Source organism: Chiroxiphia lanceolata, chromosome 2 (genome assembly GCF_009829145.1).
Source record: "Chiroxiphia lanceolata isolate bChiLan1 chromosome 2, bChiLan1.pri, whole genome shotgun sequence".
NCBI lineage: Eukaryota > Metazoa > Chordata > Aves > Passeriformes > Pipridae > Chiroxiphia > Chiroxiphia lanceolata.
Window position 1 is genome coordinate 94,282,322 of NC_045638.1, and position 17,668 is coordinate 94,299,989.

The 17,668-nt window shown below is 39.3% G+C and overlaps 1 protein-coding gene across 2 annotated transcripts in view; it reads left to right on the forward strand.

The window, feature by feature from the left end:
• The window catches only part of GSK3B (glycogen synthase kinase 3 beta), a 153,294-nt gene that overhangs the window by 108,185 nt on the left and 27,441 nt on the right, over window positions 1–17,668 (forward strand). For both annotated transcript variants that reach the window (XM_032681081.1, XM_032681082.1), the window contains exons 7-8: window positions 2,786–2,883; window positions 14,073–14,168. In XM_032681081.1, coding sequence (XP_032536972.1) covers window positions 2,786–2,883; window positions 14,073–14,168 — 194 coding nt within the window. The remainder of the gene's footprint in view (window positions 1–2,785; window positions 2,884–14,072; window positions 14,169–17,668) is intronic.

Sequence of the window (17,668 nt, forward strand, 5' to 3'; positions counted from 1 at the left end):
TGAATTGTTTGCAGTTACAGTTTGGCAGGGCTGGGGCAAACATGGTGCTTCCCACAGGAACTGAGCCCTCCTCTCTCCTCAGCAGTAACACTGATACATGCTCTCCCACTGTTTTTACAAAATTTCTGTGATGGATTTCAAGACTTCTGCCCATCAAACTTGTCCAAAATTGGCTGTTGGAGTGCAAAGACATTTAGGGAAACTGGGAAAAGATAAAACAGCAAAAGCCAGCTTCTGGAGCAGCCAAACCAAACGGTTATTTAAAACAGTTTTAAAAAACCACAGTCTAATTTGAAAAAAGTCATGTTTAGCATAGTTTCAGAATTTTAAAAGGAAGTGAGTTGTGAATGATGACTTACTCTTGTGTCAGCATTGGGTTTGTGTATATTATGTTAAATATTTTTCCTTCCCATGTATGTTATTTCTTTTTCAGTGCAAAATAAGGATTGAAGTTGTAAATAATGATTATAGATTTGGGGTAACCACTTGTTTTGTAAAAGGCAGCGTAAAGGACTCAGCTCTTTCAAAACCCTTTAAGGTGCCTTTAAATAGATTTTTAAGTTACAGTCCTCTGACTGCTTAGTTCATTTAATCTGTTTCTTCAGTACTTCTGAAGAACTCTATGCTATCCTCTGTTGCACTTTTGTGTAATTTCCTCTAAACCCATTATGCATGGGATGACACAAAAAGTACTGTACGTGTTAGTCTAACAGCAGAAGCTATCATTTAGCAGTTGGATGCAATCAAATGTTATTTATGTGATTCCTTCTTCATTTGTTGTTCGAAAGAGATCTTAACACCTCGGTGACCATATCAACTTTTATTAAATGTGACTAAAAGAGGAAAAAGCATCATCTGGTATGTTGACTTTTTGAATTTCAAGAGTAAGCTTTCAAATTATTTCTGGTTGCTGTTTCATTGGTGTGGTGTTTGTACTAAGACATTAGGTAAAAGTGCATCCATCTGACTTGGAGGTGAATGATTTCAAAAGCTGCAGTAATGAGCAGTGCTGTTTGTCTGCTGTATGTTTCAATTCAATCATATCTTTCTTGTGAAGAGAGGGAAGTATTTTTGCATAGCCACTCTCTCTTTCCTTTAAAAATCAGGGAAGGGAAACTCTGTTCTAACTTGTAGATTGCTTTGTTATAAATTTTGAATTCCTGAAAGCTTTTTTTAGTTATTTTTGCACCAGTCTGTAGTGGTTGTGACAAAGCGATAATAGACTTTAGAGAACTGATAGAGACGTTTTCTGAACTCAGACCTTTAGCCATAACTGACAGTGTTGTGTGTATCCTGCTTCATAGAACCAGAGTCATAGAATGGCTTGGGTTGGAAGGGACCTTAAAGATCACTGAGTTTCAACCCCCCTGCCATGGCCAGGGACATCACCCTTTAGACCAGGTTACTCAAAGCACCATCCAGCCCAGCTTTGAACACTTCTGGGGATGGGACATAGTTTAAATACATTAGGACATAAAGATTTCTGTTTTAGCATGAATTATCTCAGGTGGAACAGGCCTCAGGAGGTAAATTCTCTGGGGTTTGACTTATGGTGACACTGCTGTTATCTCATGGGGGAAGGTTAGCTCATAAAAGTAGGTGGGAGTTCAAAGAAATCTGGATGGAAGGGGACTGGTTTTCCCTTTTGGGGAGTTACAGTGTTGTAGGCTTTACAAATCTTCTGTTGCTGATTGCTTGTTTGAGAGAAGATTTTATCAGAAGGTTTCATATTTGTTGATGACTTTCTAGAAAACCTTATAGTCAGTCTGGTTTTTTGGAGAGGCAGTTATCTCTGCATCAGAGTGCAATACTTCTACTGTGTTGAGCAGCTTAAAATTCCACTTATTTGGTGTGCAGTTACATCAGATTCTCATAAACATCTGTTAAACAGTGTTTACTGCATTTGCTTTGTTAGATTTTTCATTTTAGGTAATTATGTTTCAAAAAATAATATGCTATATTCCATAGTAGTCTTAGATACATTCTTAAATTACTGCTGTAGTATTCAATTGCCAAATTATTTAAGGAGATACACATGTAATAGAGTAGGAAAAATTTCTTCATGTAGGAGGAAGAGCTGCTAGGGACTACTCATGGCTTTTTAGTTGATGGCTCTTCTTCTAAGGATGCTGTTGACGTGATCTATGACTTGCAGTTCTGTTGTCTATCCAAGTTTGCAAATGGAGTTGGGATAAAGATTGGATCTTGAGGTGACAGAGTTATAGATGCTGTCTCACAGATCCCTTAGTCATCATGTTCTGCAGGATACCGGTAATACTTGCAGTACTGGTTCATCTGCTAGTGTATATATGCTTTCAATATATGTGTGAAAAACTGAGTCTATTCAATACTTGAAAACTGTAAAAACATCAGCCGTTGTGGCAGATGATACCTATGCATAGTTCGTGATCAGTCTCATTTAAAAACAACATAGAGTTTGGGGAAATTCTTAATTTACAGATGGCAAACATTCTCTGGTCTTTTCCCTACATGTGTAAGTTTTAATGTCAATATATTATGGCATTTAGTATTATTTTCCATTTCTCATTGTCTCGCAGTTTGACTTCTAAGACTGTTTGCCCATCATTGCTTTATTCTAGGTATCTGTGTTTTCTAGACTAACATTTTGGATAGGAATGTTTTTTATTTTTAGCTCTGATACGTATACTATCAAACATGGCAAAGAATAAAGTAAGTAGCCTAAAATTGCTGGGGTTTATATAAATGGCCTCATATGTATCTTTTACTGATACCTTTCCCTGTGTTCCACTTTTCCTGTTTTTAGATGTGTGGTCAGCAGGCTGTGTATTGGCTGAACTGTTACTAGGACAACCGATCTTTCCAGGTGACAGTGGTGTGGATCAGTTGGTGGAAATAATCAAGGTATGGAATTTTAAGAGTTGTTTTGACTGCATTATTCCTTGGGAATCAACATGAAAACATGCACTGTTAAAAACCTGTGAACACACATATATTCTGTCACCATTGTACAGGGGTTTGCATGTAAGCGGTGTTTGAAAACACTTCTCATGCTTTTTTGAGAACCTGATGATCTTTATTTGTTCTTACAGTCATGCATAGTCATATGTCATCTTTTAATTATATAGGGTTTTTTTCCCTGATAAAGGATTGCACTTTCAGTGTGCTTGGAAAAAGTGCTTACATACTGAGTCAATATTTATTAACGTATGATTTTCATTCTTTAAGAATCTGACTCTTTTGCCTTTGTTGCATGCAGTTAGTACTTGGCTTTGAAAACAGTGTTATTAAATTCCTCGTGCCGGAGTCTTCACATATGTAGTTGCCTTCTCTTCTTCCTTCTAGCTCTCTGAGATGAAAGGTGAGAAAGGGCACTTGTTTTTGCAGATAGGGAATTCAGGACGTGTAGGGCAAAGGTACCTTCCACCCAAAGAGTCTTGCTCTTGAAAGTAAAAGACCTAATGTTTCAGAATACATAACATTTATATATCACTTATGTCCAAGCACATCTTGATTTATTTCATTTGGAAAGCTGTGAATGTTCTGTGGTTCTCAAATTGGAGGCATGTAAGAATAGTTCATGGACTAAAGGATTGTTGTCTGACTTCCCAGCACTCTTTCTGCTTCAGCTTCTGTAGTGAAAGAAACAAGATTTCCAGAGAAAACAGGATATTTTTCCTCTGAATCTATGGTATGCATATAATAAGATGGCATTTGTTACAGAGGATGTGTGCACATGCTGATCAGCTTTATTGATTTCATCACCACAAGGGGACTGTATTAAAAGAATTTCCTCTTTCATTTTGCCACTTAACTAACTAGCTTGATGTATACTGTATGTGTGTGGCATGCATGTGAAAAGCTCCTCAAAATGTATGGGCAAAAGAGTAGAACTTGCTACTTGTGTCTGTGTTATTAGCTAGAAGAGCTGTGGTGTCTCTGTCCGTGTCCTAACAGTGTGTGTGATATGAACCAGCACTGAATGGTCGTTCTCCTGCGTGGAGGATGTGGGCTGGTGAGGCTCAGTGGGATGTGCTGTGACCTTTCTAGGCTCTCACCACATCTCTTCCAGCTTTTGACCACGCAAACGTGGCTTCTGTTATGGTGGGTTTCTGTGTCTCCTGCTGGGAATCCTCCAGTCAGCAATTTTCCTCTGGGAGCTCCATGTTTTGCACCTACTTCTGCTACAACTTTCTCTATTTCTCCGTATTGCCTTTCTGCCCGGTGTATTTCAAACTCAATTTATCCGAGTTGGGTCAGTTTACATAGGAAACACTAGTGGAAAACTAGATCTGCTCTCAGAGGTAGGACTGAGAATGGCACAAGTAACAGTGTTTTTTCCTTTTGAAAAGTGTCTTGGAGCTGTGTGCTGCTTTTGCTGCTCTGCTTTTGTGAGATGTGAAGTGGTCCCTGTGAACTCTTTAGATAACCAGAGTTCCTCAGGAATTCATGTGATAATGAATGTGTAGTGTTTGCCTTTGGAATTTTTGAGAAGTCCTCGTTTGTTTCTTGATTCTGCAATCCTGAGAAACTACATCTAGTCACAGAATCAGTTAGGTTGGAAAAGACCTCTGCGATCATCAAGTCCAACCTGTGACCAAACAGCACCATGTAAACTAGACCATGGCACTGAGTGCCACGTCCAGTCCAGGGACGGTGACTCCACCACCTCCCTGAGCAGCCCATTCCAAGCAATCACCCTTTCTGTGAAGGAATTCCTCCTAATGTCCAAACTAAACCTCCCCAGCACAGCTTAAGACTGTCCTCTTGTTTGGTCACTAGTTGCCTGGGAGAAGAGACCAACCTTCATCTGAATTTTTGTAACTCCAACTCTTTATATCACAGTGACTATCCATGGCTCAATCAGAAATCTGAGAGTAGAGAGACCTTTCTAGCAAAACCACAGTGCTCTGCCCTGCCATTGCTTTGATATTCACAATGTAGAAGTAAAATAATCAGGAGAAAGATGTTCTCTTATTACTGACCTGCTTGTCAAGCAGAGATTTGTGGTTTGGTTGAAACTTTGCTAGAAGCTGTTAAGATCAGCAGTCCTGCAGTATTGAAGAAAACATCTGTGAACTGGTAATTTCATAGCACGTATGTGTTCCAGTTGTGGTGATTCTTTGTTTATACCAGTTGTATTGAAGCAGAGGAGTACTTTAATAAAATTGTTGGTAGCCTATGTACCATCTGTGGTGGTAACTTTTCTTGACTAACTCACAGTAGTGACAATACTTGCAAACTAATGTTATTTCTCAGGAAGTATCCACTGTAAAGGATACTTCAATAAATTATAGGTTGAGATTATGATTTTCACCCCTGCAGAAACAAAATTCTGCATAATTTCCTTATCTTAAGGGAGATACTTAATGATCATTCATACCTGTGTTGTGGTGGGGTTTTCTCATCCTCTGGTGCCTGTGTAACCCACTACACATTAAGTTAAGTGAAACAAATGTAGGGATAACTCCATTTTACAGGAAACCTGGTCTCTTCAATAAAAAAGTTCCAGTGCTGAGACAGTATGTTTTAGAAAAGTCTGAGAGAACAAATGCTGTAGATCTTGCAGCAGTAATCACAAAAAAGGATGTTTGCTGAACTTTTAAAGAAGTATCTTTAAAATGTGAGCCTGAATGGGTGGGTGCCATGAATGTTTTTCTGCCAGTGTATTTATTGCTGAAGCAGCATATATTCTGAAGGCAGCACTGGAAGAGAAGCTGAGTGCAAACTGCAGAAGTGGACTGTTTTTCAGGGCCCTTGTCTACCAGATCTTCTGTTGTGAAGCTTTTATGAACTTTTCAGAAAAGCCCTAACAGAAGGTGAAGGTGAGAATACAGAGAGAGTTATAATTGAGAATATTGCATTTGAAATCAACAGCTCTGAGAAACTGTCTTGGAAAGTGCATGAATTGGGTAACGAGGTGCTTCCCTTGTAATGCTGTACTCACTGACAAGTATTTCTCATAGTGGGAGTAGGGAGAGAGAGAAAGCACGTTTACATCAAATTTCAAGTAATTTTTCCTCACTGTTTGAAAATTAGGAAAAAGTAGAAAATGAGGTCCTAATTTTCCATTTTGCCAACTGTTGGCAGGGATCCATCCCATCTACTGTGTATCCCTTAAAAATGACCAATAACCAAATTGAGCAGATTTGGTTTCGAAATCTGCAAAGAAGACATGAAACATCGTGCTCCTCTGCCCTTCCAGAATGATGCTTAAATTCAACTTAGATTTGAAAGGTTGGCATAAGAGAAGCAACCCATGTGAGTGGGTTTGGGTTTCGCAGCCTCAATACAGCTGAAGACACATGCAATCCTGCAGCATAAAAATTACCAGAAATGTTAAATCTTGGGTGCAGCATGTCAAATGTCACATTGTATAAGATTTCCTTTAGAGTAGGATTAGTTAAAAAAATATGATAGATGGTGTCCACCTCTTCCCTTTGCTGCCACAGAATACTAGTATTTAAAGCTTTCATTGTAACAGATTTGTTAGCTAGCTGGCTGTAGGAGAAGTGGAGCACTTGTAGAACAGCGGAGAACTTGATAGAAGGTTGCAGGCTGGGACCTGTGAGCTGCTTTTTGACTGTCTGGGAGTCATGCTCTCCAGGTAGCTTTGTTGGAACTGTATGTCTGAAACTTAGGGGCCAGGAAAATGGAGTATTTTGAACTCCCAAAAAGGGCTATAGGAAGAAAATATTTATCCCCACATTTGGAAATGCATCTTACTTTCATCCCTTAAATTTACTCAGTTCCATTGCAAGAGAGGTCAGCTTAGAAACTTTACTGCTGGTTCTTATCAATTCCAGATGACTGAGTCACAGTTGTCCATTTTTTTGAGCCAAGATAAATTTTTCAGTTGCTTACTCAGCTTTGATTATTCGGAGTTCATTTTGCAACACAGCAAGTGGATGCTACACCTGACTATGAAGTTTTTTGCATTAGACTGGATAATGATGACTTCAAAATGCCATCACATTAAACTAATCCTCCTTTCTTATGCAGTTCTTGATGATATCCCCTTGGTAGCTGTGTTCATGAAAATAGAATTTCTGTTATACGTCACTTGGCACAGATTGTCCTTCCTGCAGCCGTTTGCCCAACATCTTCAGTCCCTTGCTGCATCACAAGCATTTTTGGCTCTTGACAGATTTTTATTCACTTTCAGCAGCCTTCATGTAGCTTAATTTCAAGCAGTCTTGCAAGATTTTCTCTATCCAGTTGCACCTGGAGTTTCTCCAGACTTACTGCATATTTGCAAACTGCTCTGAAAAACTGTGCCCCTCTAGAACCACAGCATCACATCCGTGTGAATCAAAAGACAGTCCCCTTCTTTTAAGCTTCTTTGTCTTGTTCCTATTTCTTTAAATGTGGTCTTTCCAGATGTTCTCAATCTGGCTTGGAAAGAGAGATCTATAACCACTTACCCTGACAAAATGATATTTGATATGGGGAAATACTGTCTTGGAGCTTCATCTGAAGAAATAATTTAACCAGAGTACATTCCCGTTGAATACTTACGCTATTACAGGAGAGAAATCATGTGCAGTGCTTTTTCCAAATTTTCATCTTGAATGGTGACTTTCCCTCCGTGTTTTTAGCTCTTGCTAGCTATTCCAAATGTTAGGTTGTCCCATCGCTGGGATATCTCAAGTGGGTAACCCAATATACTCATTAAAATTCATACTCCTACTGGCTTTCAAGTGACATCACCTTCAGAAATGTGCTTGTTTTCTGAAGCGGGCACAGTGACAGTGTGGATTTCATCAGTGGCCACATAAGGAAATTATGTACAAGTAAACACTACTGCCTCAGAGCGGTCGTACAGTCTAGTACCTGATGGATTCTTCCAGTGGCCCGGGAGGGTTGCAGTTGCCACTTCCTTATTTAAAATCCACTGTGCAAGTCAGATCCTGCTGAATGCAGCTTGAAAGAAGGAGCTCTTAGACCTCAGGAGCGAGTTTGGGTTTGGTTTTTTTTTTTTTGAGTTGCAGTCAGGACAAACTCCTTCATAAATCTCCAATCTTGTGCACACAGCCTACAGTGAAGCAGTGGTGTCTGCAGGACTGCCGTGCTCCCTGTGAATGCTTGGCATTTTGGGGATGTTCTTGGCCCCCTGAGCTCTAGCAGCTTTCCAGAACCATCAAGGTAAAACTGCCTGGGATATGCCCCCAGACTAAAACATCTTCAAGCAGAGTTCTCGCAGACGGTGGTTGCTCTTTATTCCCCCTGCAAAAAGTGACTCTCAGAAGTATAATTGTTTTGTTTCCAAGATAACTATCTCCTGAAGGTTTCCATTTAGTACCTTCCCCCTACTCCTCAAAAAACCATCTTTTTCAGAAGAATGAAGCAGCAGTAATTGTCTGAGCAGCCTTGGACATGGGGAGGGCAGCACCTGCCAATCTGCCTTGTGTTTTCTTTACCGGAAATATTTTTCCATATGCTGCTATTTAGAGTATATGAGATGAATCAACTAACTTGTGAAAACTGCAGGAAAGGAATGGGAGATGGGGGTGGGGGTGGTGTTCAGTTTGAGTTTTTTGGTTCCTACTGCACTGTGTGATTATTTCTTGCACCAAAACTGGCATTTCATGGTAATTTAGGAGGAATAATAAAATCTTCTTCTCATAGTTCTGTGGGTAAGGGGGAGCAAGGGGAAAAAATGTATGAAAAAACAAGCTCAGTAGTATCAGGAATCCTATTCATGTGTAACTTTTTGGGCTCCTGACAGTTTTACTGAGCCTAATGCTAAGTATAGACTGCAATTATAATATATGGCTCATGCTCAAATGTCAAGGTACTATTTTGGGCTCAGTTTCTGAAATAAAATAAATCCAGTCATAGTAGTTAATGGGGAGAGAGGAGCCATCTCTTCCGGGAGAATAAGCTGTAGGAGAGTGTGTTTCATTTTATTGGATGCGGTCCTGTGCTGATGACCTACCTGCATCTGACATGGGCTTTCACATGGGTGTTCTGTCCTCAGCCCTAGGGGAAGTCTCCTGACTTTTTTTTTTCCCTGATGTCCCCCCACATCACAACTTGGCTGTTTCTGTGCCTCATGTAATTCATCACTTCCAGTGCTTGCAGGCAGGCAGTGTAAAAAAAAGTTGATGAGCAATTATATTGATGTCAGCGGTGACAATGGGTATCTTCCTATTCCTGATGTATAGCTCCTCTTGTGCTTGTGAATAGAAGAAATCTCTATATTTAGTTGGCTTTCATTGTTTGACAAGGGTTTTTGAAAGGAAGTGTAGATAAAGTAGGTAAGTTTATTTTGCTTTCTACCACAAACCTCTTGAAGTATTATTTCAAGCTGACCCATGTTTACTGCTTGAGATGCCTACACCATGAATTTTTTTAAAAACTATTTGGCACACCTCTCACAACTTTCTGAAGAGGTGCAGTCATGCTTGCAGAAGTATTAATTATCCCATCTGGTAAGGCATAAACATCAGACTTTTAGGAACACATTTCCTTATAAACTTGCACCATTCTCCCAGGGAAGATCACTACAGCACTGCAGCCATGGCTTTGTAGAGCTTTCTGATTTAAATATAACCACCTTCTTTTCTCTCTAGTTCAGTCGTTACCAACTGGAGCTTCTGAACCCTTGGTGTCCTTACTTCTAACTGATTTCTACATTTTTGCAAAGGTTCAGCAGTAATAATGGTTGTCGTAAAGGGCTTTTTATTCCACTGGGATTTGTTGAAACCCTTGGCAGTTTCCTTTTCCTCTGCTGTTGCAACAGTGTGGGTTTGGTCATAAATGACTCAGCGCAGTTTTGCATAGTGAAGCCAGGTGTGGACAGCAGCTGTCTTGGTATTGGGGCGTAACTAAGGTGTCTTTTGGAGCTGAATATCATCCATCTTTTTCTCCTATGAAAGTTTGATTGCAAGAACATAAAATTAATATCTTTATGCTATTTGTAGTGGAGCACAGGGCTTATTCCAGGTTCATAAATCTCCCCCTTCTTGTTTGGTAAGGAAGAAATTATTGTGAGCTGTAGCTTTTCTTTAATTGCAGGAGGATACATACCATTACCCTACCTCCATGAACCCTGTTCTTGGATTAAAAATTCTTTGGGGAACTTCATCTATTACAGATTAATGTCAAGGGAAAAACTTGACAGAAAATACTGTGAAACCTGTTGTGTTCTATTTTTGTTCCAGGAGAACCAGAGCAGTTTCTGCCTTCTCAGAAAGTGTATTCTTTAGTTAATCTTAGTAGATAATTTTTCTTTTTTTTTATTTAAGAGATGATGATGACCAGTCGCGAATGAAGAGCAAGACTAGTTGACCTGTTACCTTCACTTGCAGAAAGATGCCTTGTAGTCTCATGTAGATTCCCCTTGATTCATTTGAAAGTTTAGTCTTCATTCCAGTTATAGTTGATTCCATCAGACAACTACATTTTTATTATTACAGTACTTACTTTGGTTTTCTTTCTTTTTTTTTTTTTTAAGTACCAAATAATAAAAAAAATCCAACTTTTTCCTTGACAATACCACTTTTCATAAGACTCCCCAAGTAGAATAGCATGTGCTAATCTGCAATGACCTGAATAATTCAGTATTGGACCCTGTATTTCTCAAGAGCTCTCTGACTTTTGCAAGATCAGTGGGGATCTTACCAGTGTACAGAATATGTGAAGGGAAGGTGCAAAGAAGAGGGAGCCAGCTCTTTTCTTTGGCATCCCATGACAGGACAAGAAGAGTGGGCACAAATTAAAACACATGAAATTCAATCTGAACAAAACCAGTTTCTGCTGTCAGGGTGGTAAACACTGGAACATGTTGCCCAGAGAGGCTGTAGAGTCTCCATCCCTGGAGATACTCAGAGCCTATATGGACATGGAGTAATTCTGCCAAAAATGTGTGAAGTAATTCATGCTTCTCCTTTCCATTTCAAACAGAAAGAGCAGTCACATATATGACTTTTTTAAAAGAAGAGCTTTGACCAGTTTTTGCAACAGCTTAAATGATTGCTGTTACCAAGGTTACTTGAAGGTATTCTTAATATACTGAAAACTCAGTGTGAATCAGTGAGGTACAATTTCAAAATAATGTAGCAAACAGTGTTGGTGAGTTGAGGAGTGAGGAGAGATCCACTACAGGACCTCTTCGAGATATGTCAAGTACTGGTACAATTTTACAGTTTATCACTTTATTCATTCCACTCTTCTGGATTGTAATTTGAATTTGACACAGTCGTTAACACTTCTTCCAGTCTACTTCCCTTTTGGTTTTAGGACGGGATTCAGGATGTGTTGTTTTGTGGTTCTTTTTTTTTCCTCCTTTAATCTACTTTCAGTACAAATTGGAAGCGCAATCTGGTTTTACAATCCAGAGAGAACAAAGTAAATACACTGAGTAGCTAATATAAGTCACTTTTCCTTTTGTACAGTTATTTCATGTGTCAAAGGTTGCTGTGTAGCTGAAAGGCCAGATGATCTCTTCTTGCAGCCACCATGATCCCTCTTCAGTACCTTCTTTTCTAATCATTTATGAGACCTTAAGTGCTGTTTCTTAGATGCCTGTTGCTCCCTTACATCATCTGGATTCACAGCTGTGTTTCTAGTGAAATGTGTGAATAGACATTGTCTGTGGCTTCTACCATGAAATTGCCCTTGCCTATCTTATCTGGATTCTCTCTGATGCTAAAAGACATTCTTTAAATATACTTGCACTGTGTGGGTTCCTGTTCTGAGCAGCCTTGGCAACTGAACCAGTTTGATGAATTTTGGCTATATTAAAAATAAATCTACTCTTTGCTTCTTCTCAGAAAAGCTGTTAAAGGAATTTTTTGAGGAAGAAAGGGGTAAAGAAGGTAAACATGCTTTTAAAAAAGTCCTGTTTATATGAGGGAGGCATGAAAACAGCTTCTAGAAATGGTGAGAGAGCAAGTTGCCTGTCGGTTTTCAGGAAGTTAATTTAAGTAATCAAAAAAACTTCCAAGGTTTTGTAAATTACATTTATCCTGAATCAGGATGAAAATAATATTTGGGGATGTGAAATCCCCTCATCTTTTAGAATTGGAAGGCTTTGAGAGTGATGGTCATCAAAGATTTGAGAGCAGCACCATCTTGGCAGGAGCTGTGTGGCTGATGATCTGGTGGGTGCCAGACAGAAAACGAGCAGAGAAAGGGCACGTTTTCCTGTTAGCTTTTTTTTCCTTTGAAAGTTGAGCAAAATGTATGGAATCCTGCAAACACCCTCTTTTTTTACCACCTGAACAAAACCAGTGTTTTCAGATATACCCAGAAAACCCTTCTGTGTCAGCTCTGAGAGGAACCCTTGACTCTTAGGGTTTTAAATCCCCACGAATGCCAAGGTGTACAAAACGTGATCATTTGTTTTGTACAACTTGTTGGTCAAATTCATTATCCAAGAAGCAACTGTCTGAACAAGTCAAAGGGTTTATTTCTTCTGCTGCTACTCTTTATTTAAAAGGTTGCTTTGTGGGTAGGATTTTAGTTTGTGTCACGCAACTCATATTTTAAATAGCAAAGAGATATCAAGTTGCATTCATAATACCTGATAATAGTTTCTCTGTTGCACAAATTACTCCAACAGCAATTACTTTGCTCTTTTACCCTTTACCTGACTTTTTAGAGTGCATTTTTGTAATTTCCACTCTTCTAACAGTATGAAAATGTACACAGATATCTGATTTTGTAACCAGATATTTCTCCATCAACCAGTAAGACAGAGTGCCTAACATCATTGTGGATCATTTGTTGCCTGGTGGTGACAGTGCAGTCTGATGAGATGAGGTGATAACATTATGCTAATCTGTATGGCAAGAGATTTATCACGGGGCCAGATTAGCGTGGCTACAGGTTTCCAATAGGAAGGTGAGCGTGAGCTCAGCACAGAGGATCAACTCCTGCCTTCTGCCATCTCCTCTTCTCTCTGCAGAGCAAAAAGATGCCCAGCAACTGGGTGCAAGCAGAAAACAACAGGATTTCTTGAACATACTTTGCAAGTTTTTTTATATAGCTAGAAGACAATGGCGCTCTGACACTTAGTGCTAACCGAACAGAAAGCACTGATGCCATATTGTCTGGCCTGTTCCCTCAAGGGATTTCTGAAATCCTTTCAAAATATATCCACCCCTACAAAGAGATGTGCAGTTGTGTTATTTCTCATACAGTTACTGATTTGCATCTATAAATAACATTGTGCAGATTCTGGGAACGAGAAATACAACTTGGTGAAAGTAAAACAGGGGTGGTATGCCTTTTAGATGCTTCCAGGTTAGATTTAAACTGAGTCTGTCTTCCATGTGGAAATACTGAGGTAGGGAAACACCACCCAAACCCACACAGTTTTGTTTGTAGGGTAAGGGGGAGAACCTGTCTGGCTTGGCTCAGCAGTAACTGGCTGATCTTATAAGTTTGTTCATGGCTTGTAAAATCAGTCTGTGCTACTGGTCTGATCCTTAATCAGCCATGTGCAGTGAACTACAACGCGTGAATGTGTTTGGTGGTACTGTTTTATAACAATGTAGAGTGAACTCTCTTCCCTATTGAAATATCAGTAAGTTTGAGAAAGATGCTTGAATTTCGTGAAAAGTGTAGGAGATAATTAATTTTTCGACACTGGACTTGGAGCATGAACTGAATTGCCAGCAAGTGACTCCTGAAGTTGGAGCAAGGGCCACTAAGAGGATGAAGGAACTGGCACATCTGTCAGATGAGGAGAGGTTGCAAGAGCTGGCACTGTTCAGCCTGAAGCAGAGAGGGCTCAAGGGGGTCTCATCAATGTCTGTAAATGCCTTGTGGTGGGAGGGAAGAAGAAACAACCAGGCTCTTCTCAGTGTTGCCCACTGACTGGGCAAGTGGCAGAGGCACAGAGTAGAACACATTTTTTTACTGTAAAGGGTGATCAAAGACTGGAGCAGATTGCCCAGAGAGGGGACCTCCCTCTCCTGGGAGCAAAAGTTTTGTTGTTTTGCTCTCAAGCCTATATTAACTTACTAGTTACACAGCTTGACTTCAGTTTTCTTAATGTCTGATAGGTTATACTTCAGTCTTCATTACTGTATGAATATGAAGCGTATCTTAACAATTTGCCTTCTTTTCTCTCTCCTGTCTAGGTTCTGGGAACGCCTACAAGGGAGCAAATTAGAGAAATGAATCCAAACTATACTGAATTCAAATTTCCTCAGATTAAGGCACATCCATGGACTAAGGTGAGTCTATATGATCTGAATTATAAAGACATGGGCTCAAAGTAAAAATTCAAGGAGTTCAGTTTGGTCAGTGATTTGGTGGTTTTCAGTCTAAACTGGGTGCCTTTGAATAAGCTGGGGACCTGCAAACTTTAGATGTAGCTGGGGAGAAGACGGTATTGAAGGAGTGCACTGTAATGTATATTGGTCTGGAGTTTTTGAGGTTGCCTATAGGTGGGTTATTTTTTGTTTTAACAATGGTGTCTGTGTGTTTATAGCAGATTGCAATATATCTACATCCTGTCATGGTATAAATTGATGTGCACAGAAGTCACACAGAAATGAGAAAATGTTCCAGTGATACATATGACACTTTTGTAATACTGTTACATATTGTGAAGAGGGCTGACAGTCACTGTTTTAACTGCTTCACTCATAGATAATATTCTGTTTGTACTCCTGTAGGTTTGCTGTTGAGGGGGGTGTTTTTTCTTGGCGTTACTTCTTAAGGTTTCTTATTATCTAGATTTCACAGGGAGACACCAATGCAGTACGTGCAGACAGTATTATAACCTCCACGATCAAAAGGAAGCTGCTAGCATGGAAACAAATATATTGCTACACAATTAATCAGTCTTCCACATATCAAGGAATGATGAATATTTGACTTGGGACAGAGTAACAATCATTTAGTTAGCCTCTTGGGTGTGGAATAAATTAAATATTGTGTCTTAAACAATTGAAGCCTGGGTAGTTAATGTTTTATTTTTGCTGCTTGAGGAATGTCTGATATAGGGTATTTTCATCATATCTCAACGCTCAGGTTTCCTTCTGCTAAGAAAGTAATATCTGTGCATGGAAGGATTGCATTCCTAGCTGAACACATGGTCAGGTCAGATTCTTTTGGACCAAATGCTCTGTTGTGGTAGAAACTCTGAATAAACTCATTAAAGCTAGTTGATAGGAGACCATGTACACGATAGGTACACGTTAGGGCAGGTACTACATGTCAGTATTTTTCTGACAGATTCTCCAATGAGTCATGTACCACGTGAATTCTCCTCTTCCCCACTAATTCCTTGTTTGCATTTCCATATCAGACTTATTTTATGTGTCTTGGTTAAGTGATGTATAATAGCATGGGAGCTCAGTAGATCCAGCAAGGCTTTATGTTAACAAGGGAAAAAATTAAGACAGAAGTCTCTGGGAGCAGTCTCTTCAGTTTTGAATTGCATCATGATAAAAATCACAAAAATAAGTCCAAAAACCTTGTAGCACTGAATATTAGCGTTGCATCTGAATTCCTGCATTAAAGATGTTTGAATTAGAGGGGGTTAAATTAATATGCAGTGGAGTAGAAGTGCAGAGATGTACTGTAGAACACGGAGTTAAGCATCTGATCTGTGCAACTCATCTTATGCCTGAATAGTCTTAAGAATCATCTGTGTGCACCTGATGGTCTGTTAGACCACAGCAGAGATCTTTTGGCAAATGGAGGCTTCAAGAAAAGACTGAGACTTCGTTCTATTTATAAAGAATGCTTTTGGGTTGTTGTAAAGGATCACAAGTGAAATTAAGTCAATTACAAAGAATTGAGAGGAGCTTACCAGAAGATCAAATCTGCATTCTCCATTAGCGCACAATTAGTTTTGAAGAGTTGTGCTTGCAGCGTAGCTTCTCATTCTCAAGTCATTCTGCACACAGCTCTTCCTGATGTCAGCTGGGTGTAGAATAGGATTTAAACCAGTTGATTACAACTGGGTTACATGATACTTCATTTATGAGATCTGTACTTATTATGCAAATGCTAAATTAACAAAATGGATTATCCAGCATGGTGTTGGTAACGATGCTTATCTTCTCAGTGTATTACTTCTCAGGATCCTTCCCTTTCGACATTTTGAGCATGTTGAGATGTGAAAGATTTTAGCAGTAATATGTAGAATTGCTGTTTCTTACCCAGTTGTATTGGGATAACATGTTAGTGAGCATATGCAATCCTCTTGGAGCTTATGTATCTTAGAATTGGAAGGTGTGTGAGGAAAAACTTCTTTAGAGCTCTGACTTTGAAAGAAAAGGAAGGACTGAAGAAGTGAAAGTGCAAATATTGTTACTCGTTGTTTGGTTCGGGTTTTTTTTCGTTACAACTGTGTATGTAACTATAGTCCTACAGGTAGTTTACAACAGGACTTGAACTTTAGGTTGCCACTTCAAAGGCGCACAAATCCTTGCCATCTAAGCTAAAGAATTACTGAAGATTACACTAGATAGAAGGTCGTTATTTTTGTGGAGTAGTTATGACCAGAGGATTCAGCAGACAGAAGTTAAAGATGTTTTTTGTGTGGAAAATCTTCCAAGCAGCTAGTTTTCAGCATGTTTGAGAAAGAATTACTGAGAATATAGTAACTCCCAGCTATAAGCTCTTGGACACAAGAGCATTCTCCTTGTTGTTTTGTGGTGTTTAATATAATGTGCATTTGTCAAAGTTGAGGACTTTGTAGGTCCTAATTTCATGCAGTGGAGATGCCCAGTACGCAGTCTGTAACTGCTTGCTTCCAGGCCAGTAATCTATACAAAAGTAAGGTCTTTGGTTTGCTCTTGTTTTCAGGGAACTTTCTTGGTCTGCAAAAGTGCGTGTAGAAGGCAATTAAGAATTTTCTTTGGAAGCTGTAGTATCTATAAGTTGCATCTGAAATTCTGTGGTGCTGACTGTAGTTGGATGTATCTGGTTCTGGTCTGTTCTTTTAGATATTTCTGACAGGCATAAGTATGTTACTTTCCTACTCAGTGTTGCTGTGGTGGTGTAATCTGCTACATTTGCTGTTACGTGCTAGGTGAAGAAGAATGGTGGCTGGTGCTATAGTGCAATGAAATAAATTCTGGGTTTTTCAAAGAGCCAGAGAAAGACTGGATATAGACAAGTCCATGAAGGAATATTGTATCGCAGATTCAGTAAGTTTCAGGCTGAAATTGGAATTCTGAGCACAAGCTTTGTGGAAGTTTGAAGTCTCCCTTCATAGATCCTTCTTAGACTTTTTAGTAGAAGTGGATTGGTATCATCCTAATACAGTATTGATAGTCAGTGAGATGTAGTAGTGTGAAGAAAGAGATCTCAAATTGACAAGGTTTAATCTTTAACCATTTCTTCAAAGATTATGAAAGAAGTCAAAAAACCTCTAAAAAATATTTTTCCGTGCTACAGCAACAATATGAGAGTACAGTGCAGACTATTTGCAGACTGGTTTTCAATCTGTGGACCATTTGAGATTGAAGTACTTTTGTAACTTAAGAGCTGGAATCTCTTGTTATAAAACATACAGAGGCCTCTCTCTAATCTCCAGTACGGTTCTGTGTTGCCCAAGCACCTGTACCAGTTTATGTGCATGAGGCAGATGACAATGGGAGTTCAGCATGTCCCTGGCTACCCAAAGAAAAGAGAATCCAGACTTTCCAGGAATCTTTCAAACCGTTCTTCCAAAACAGGACTTCTCTGTTCCTCTCCTCTGGCACCCCAACCCTAC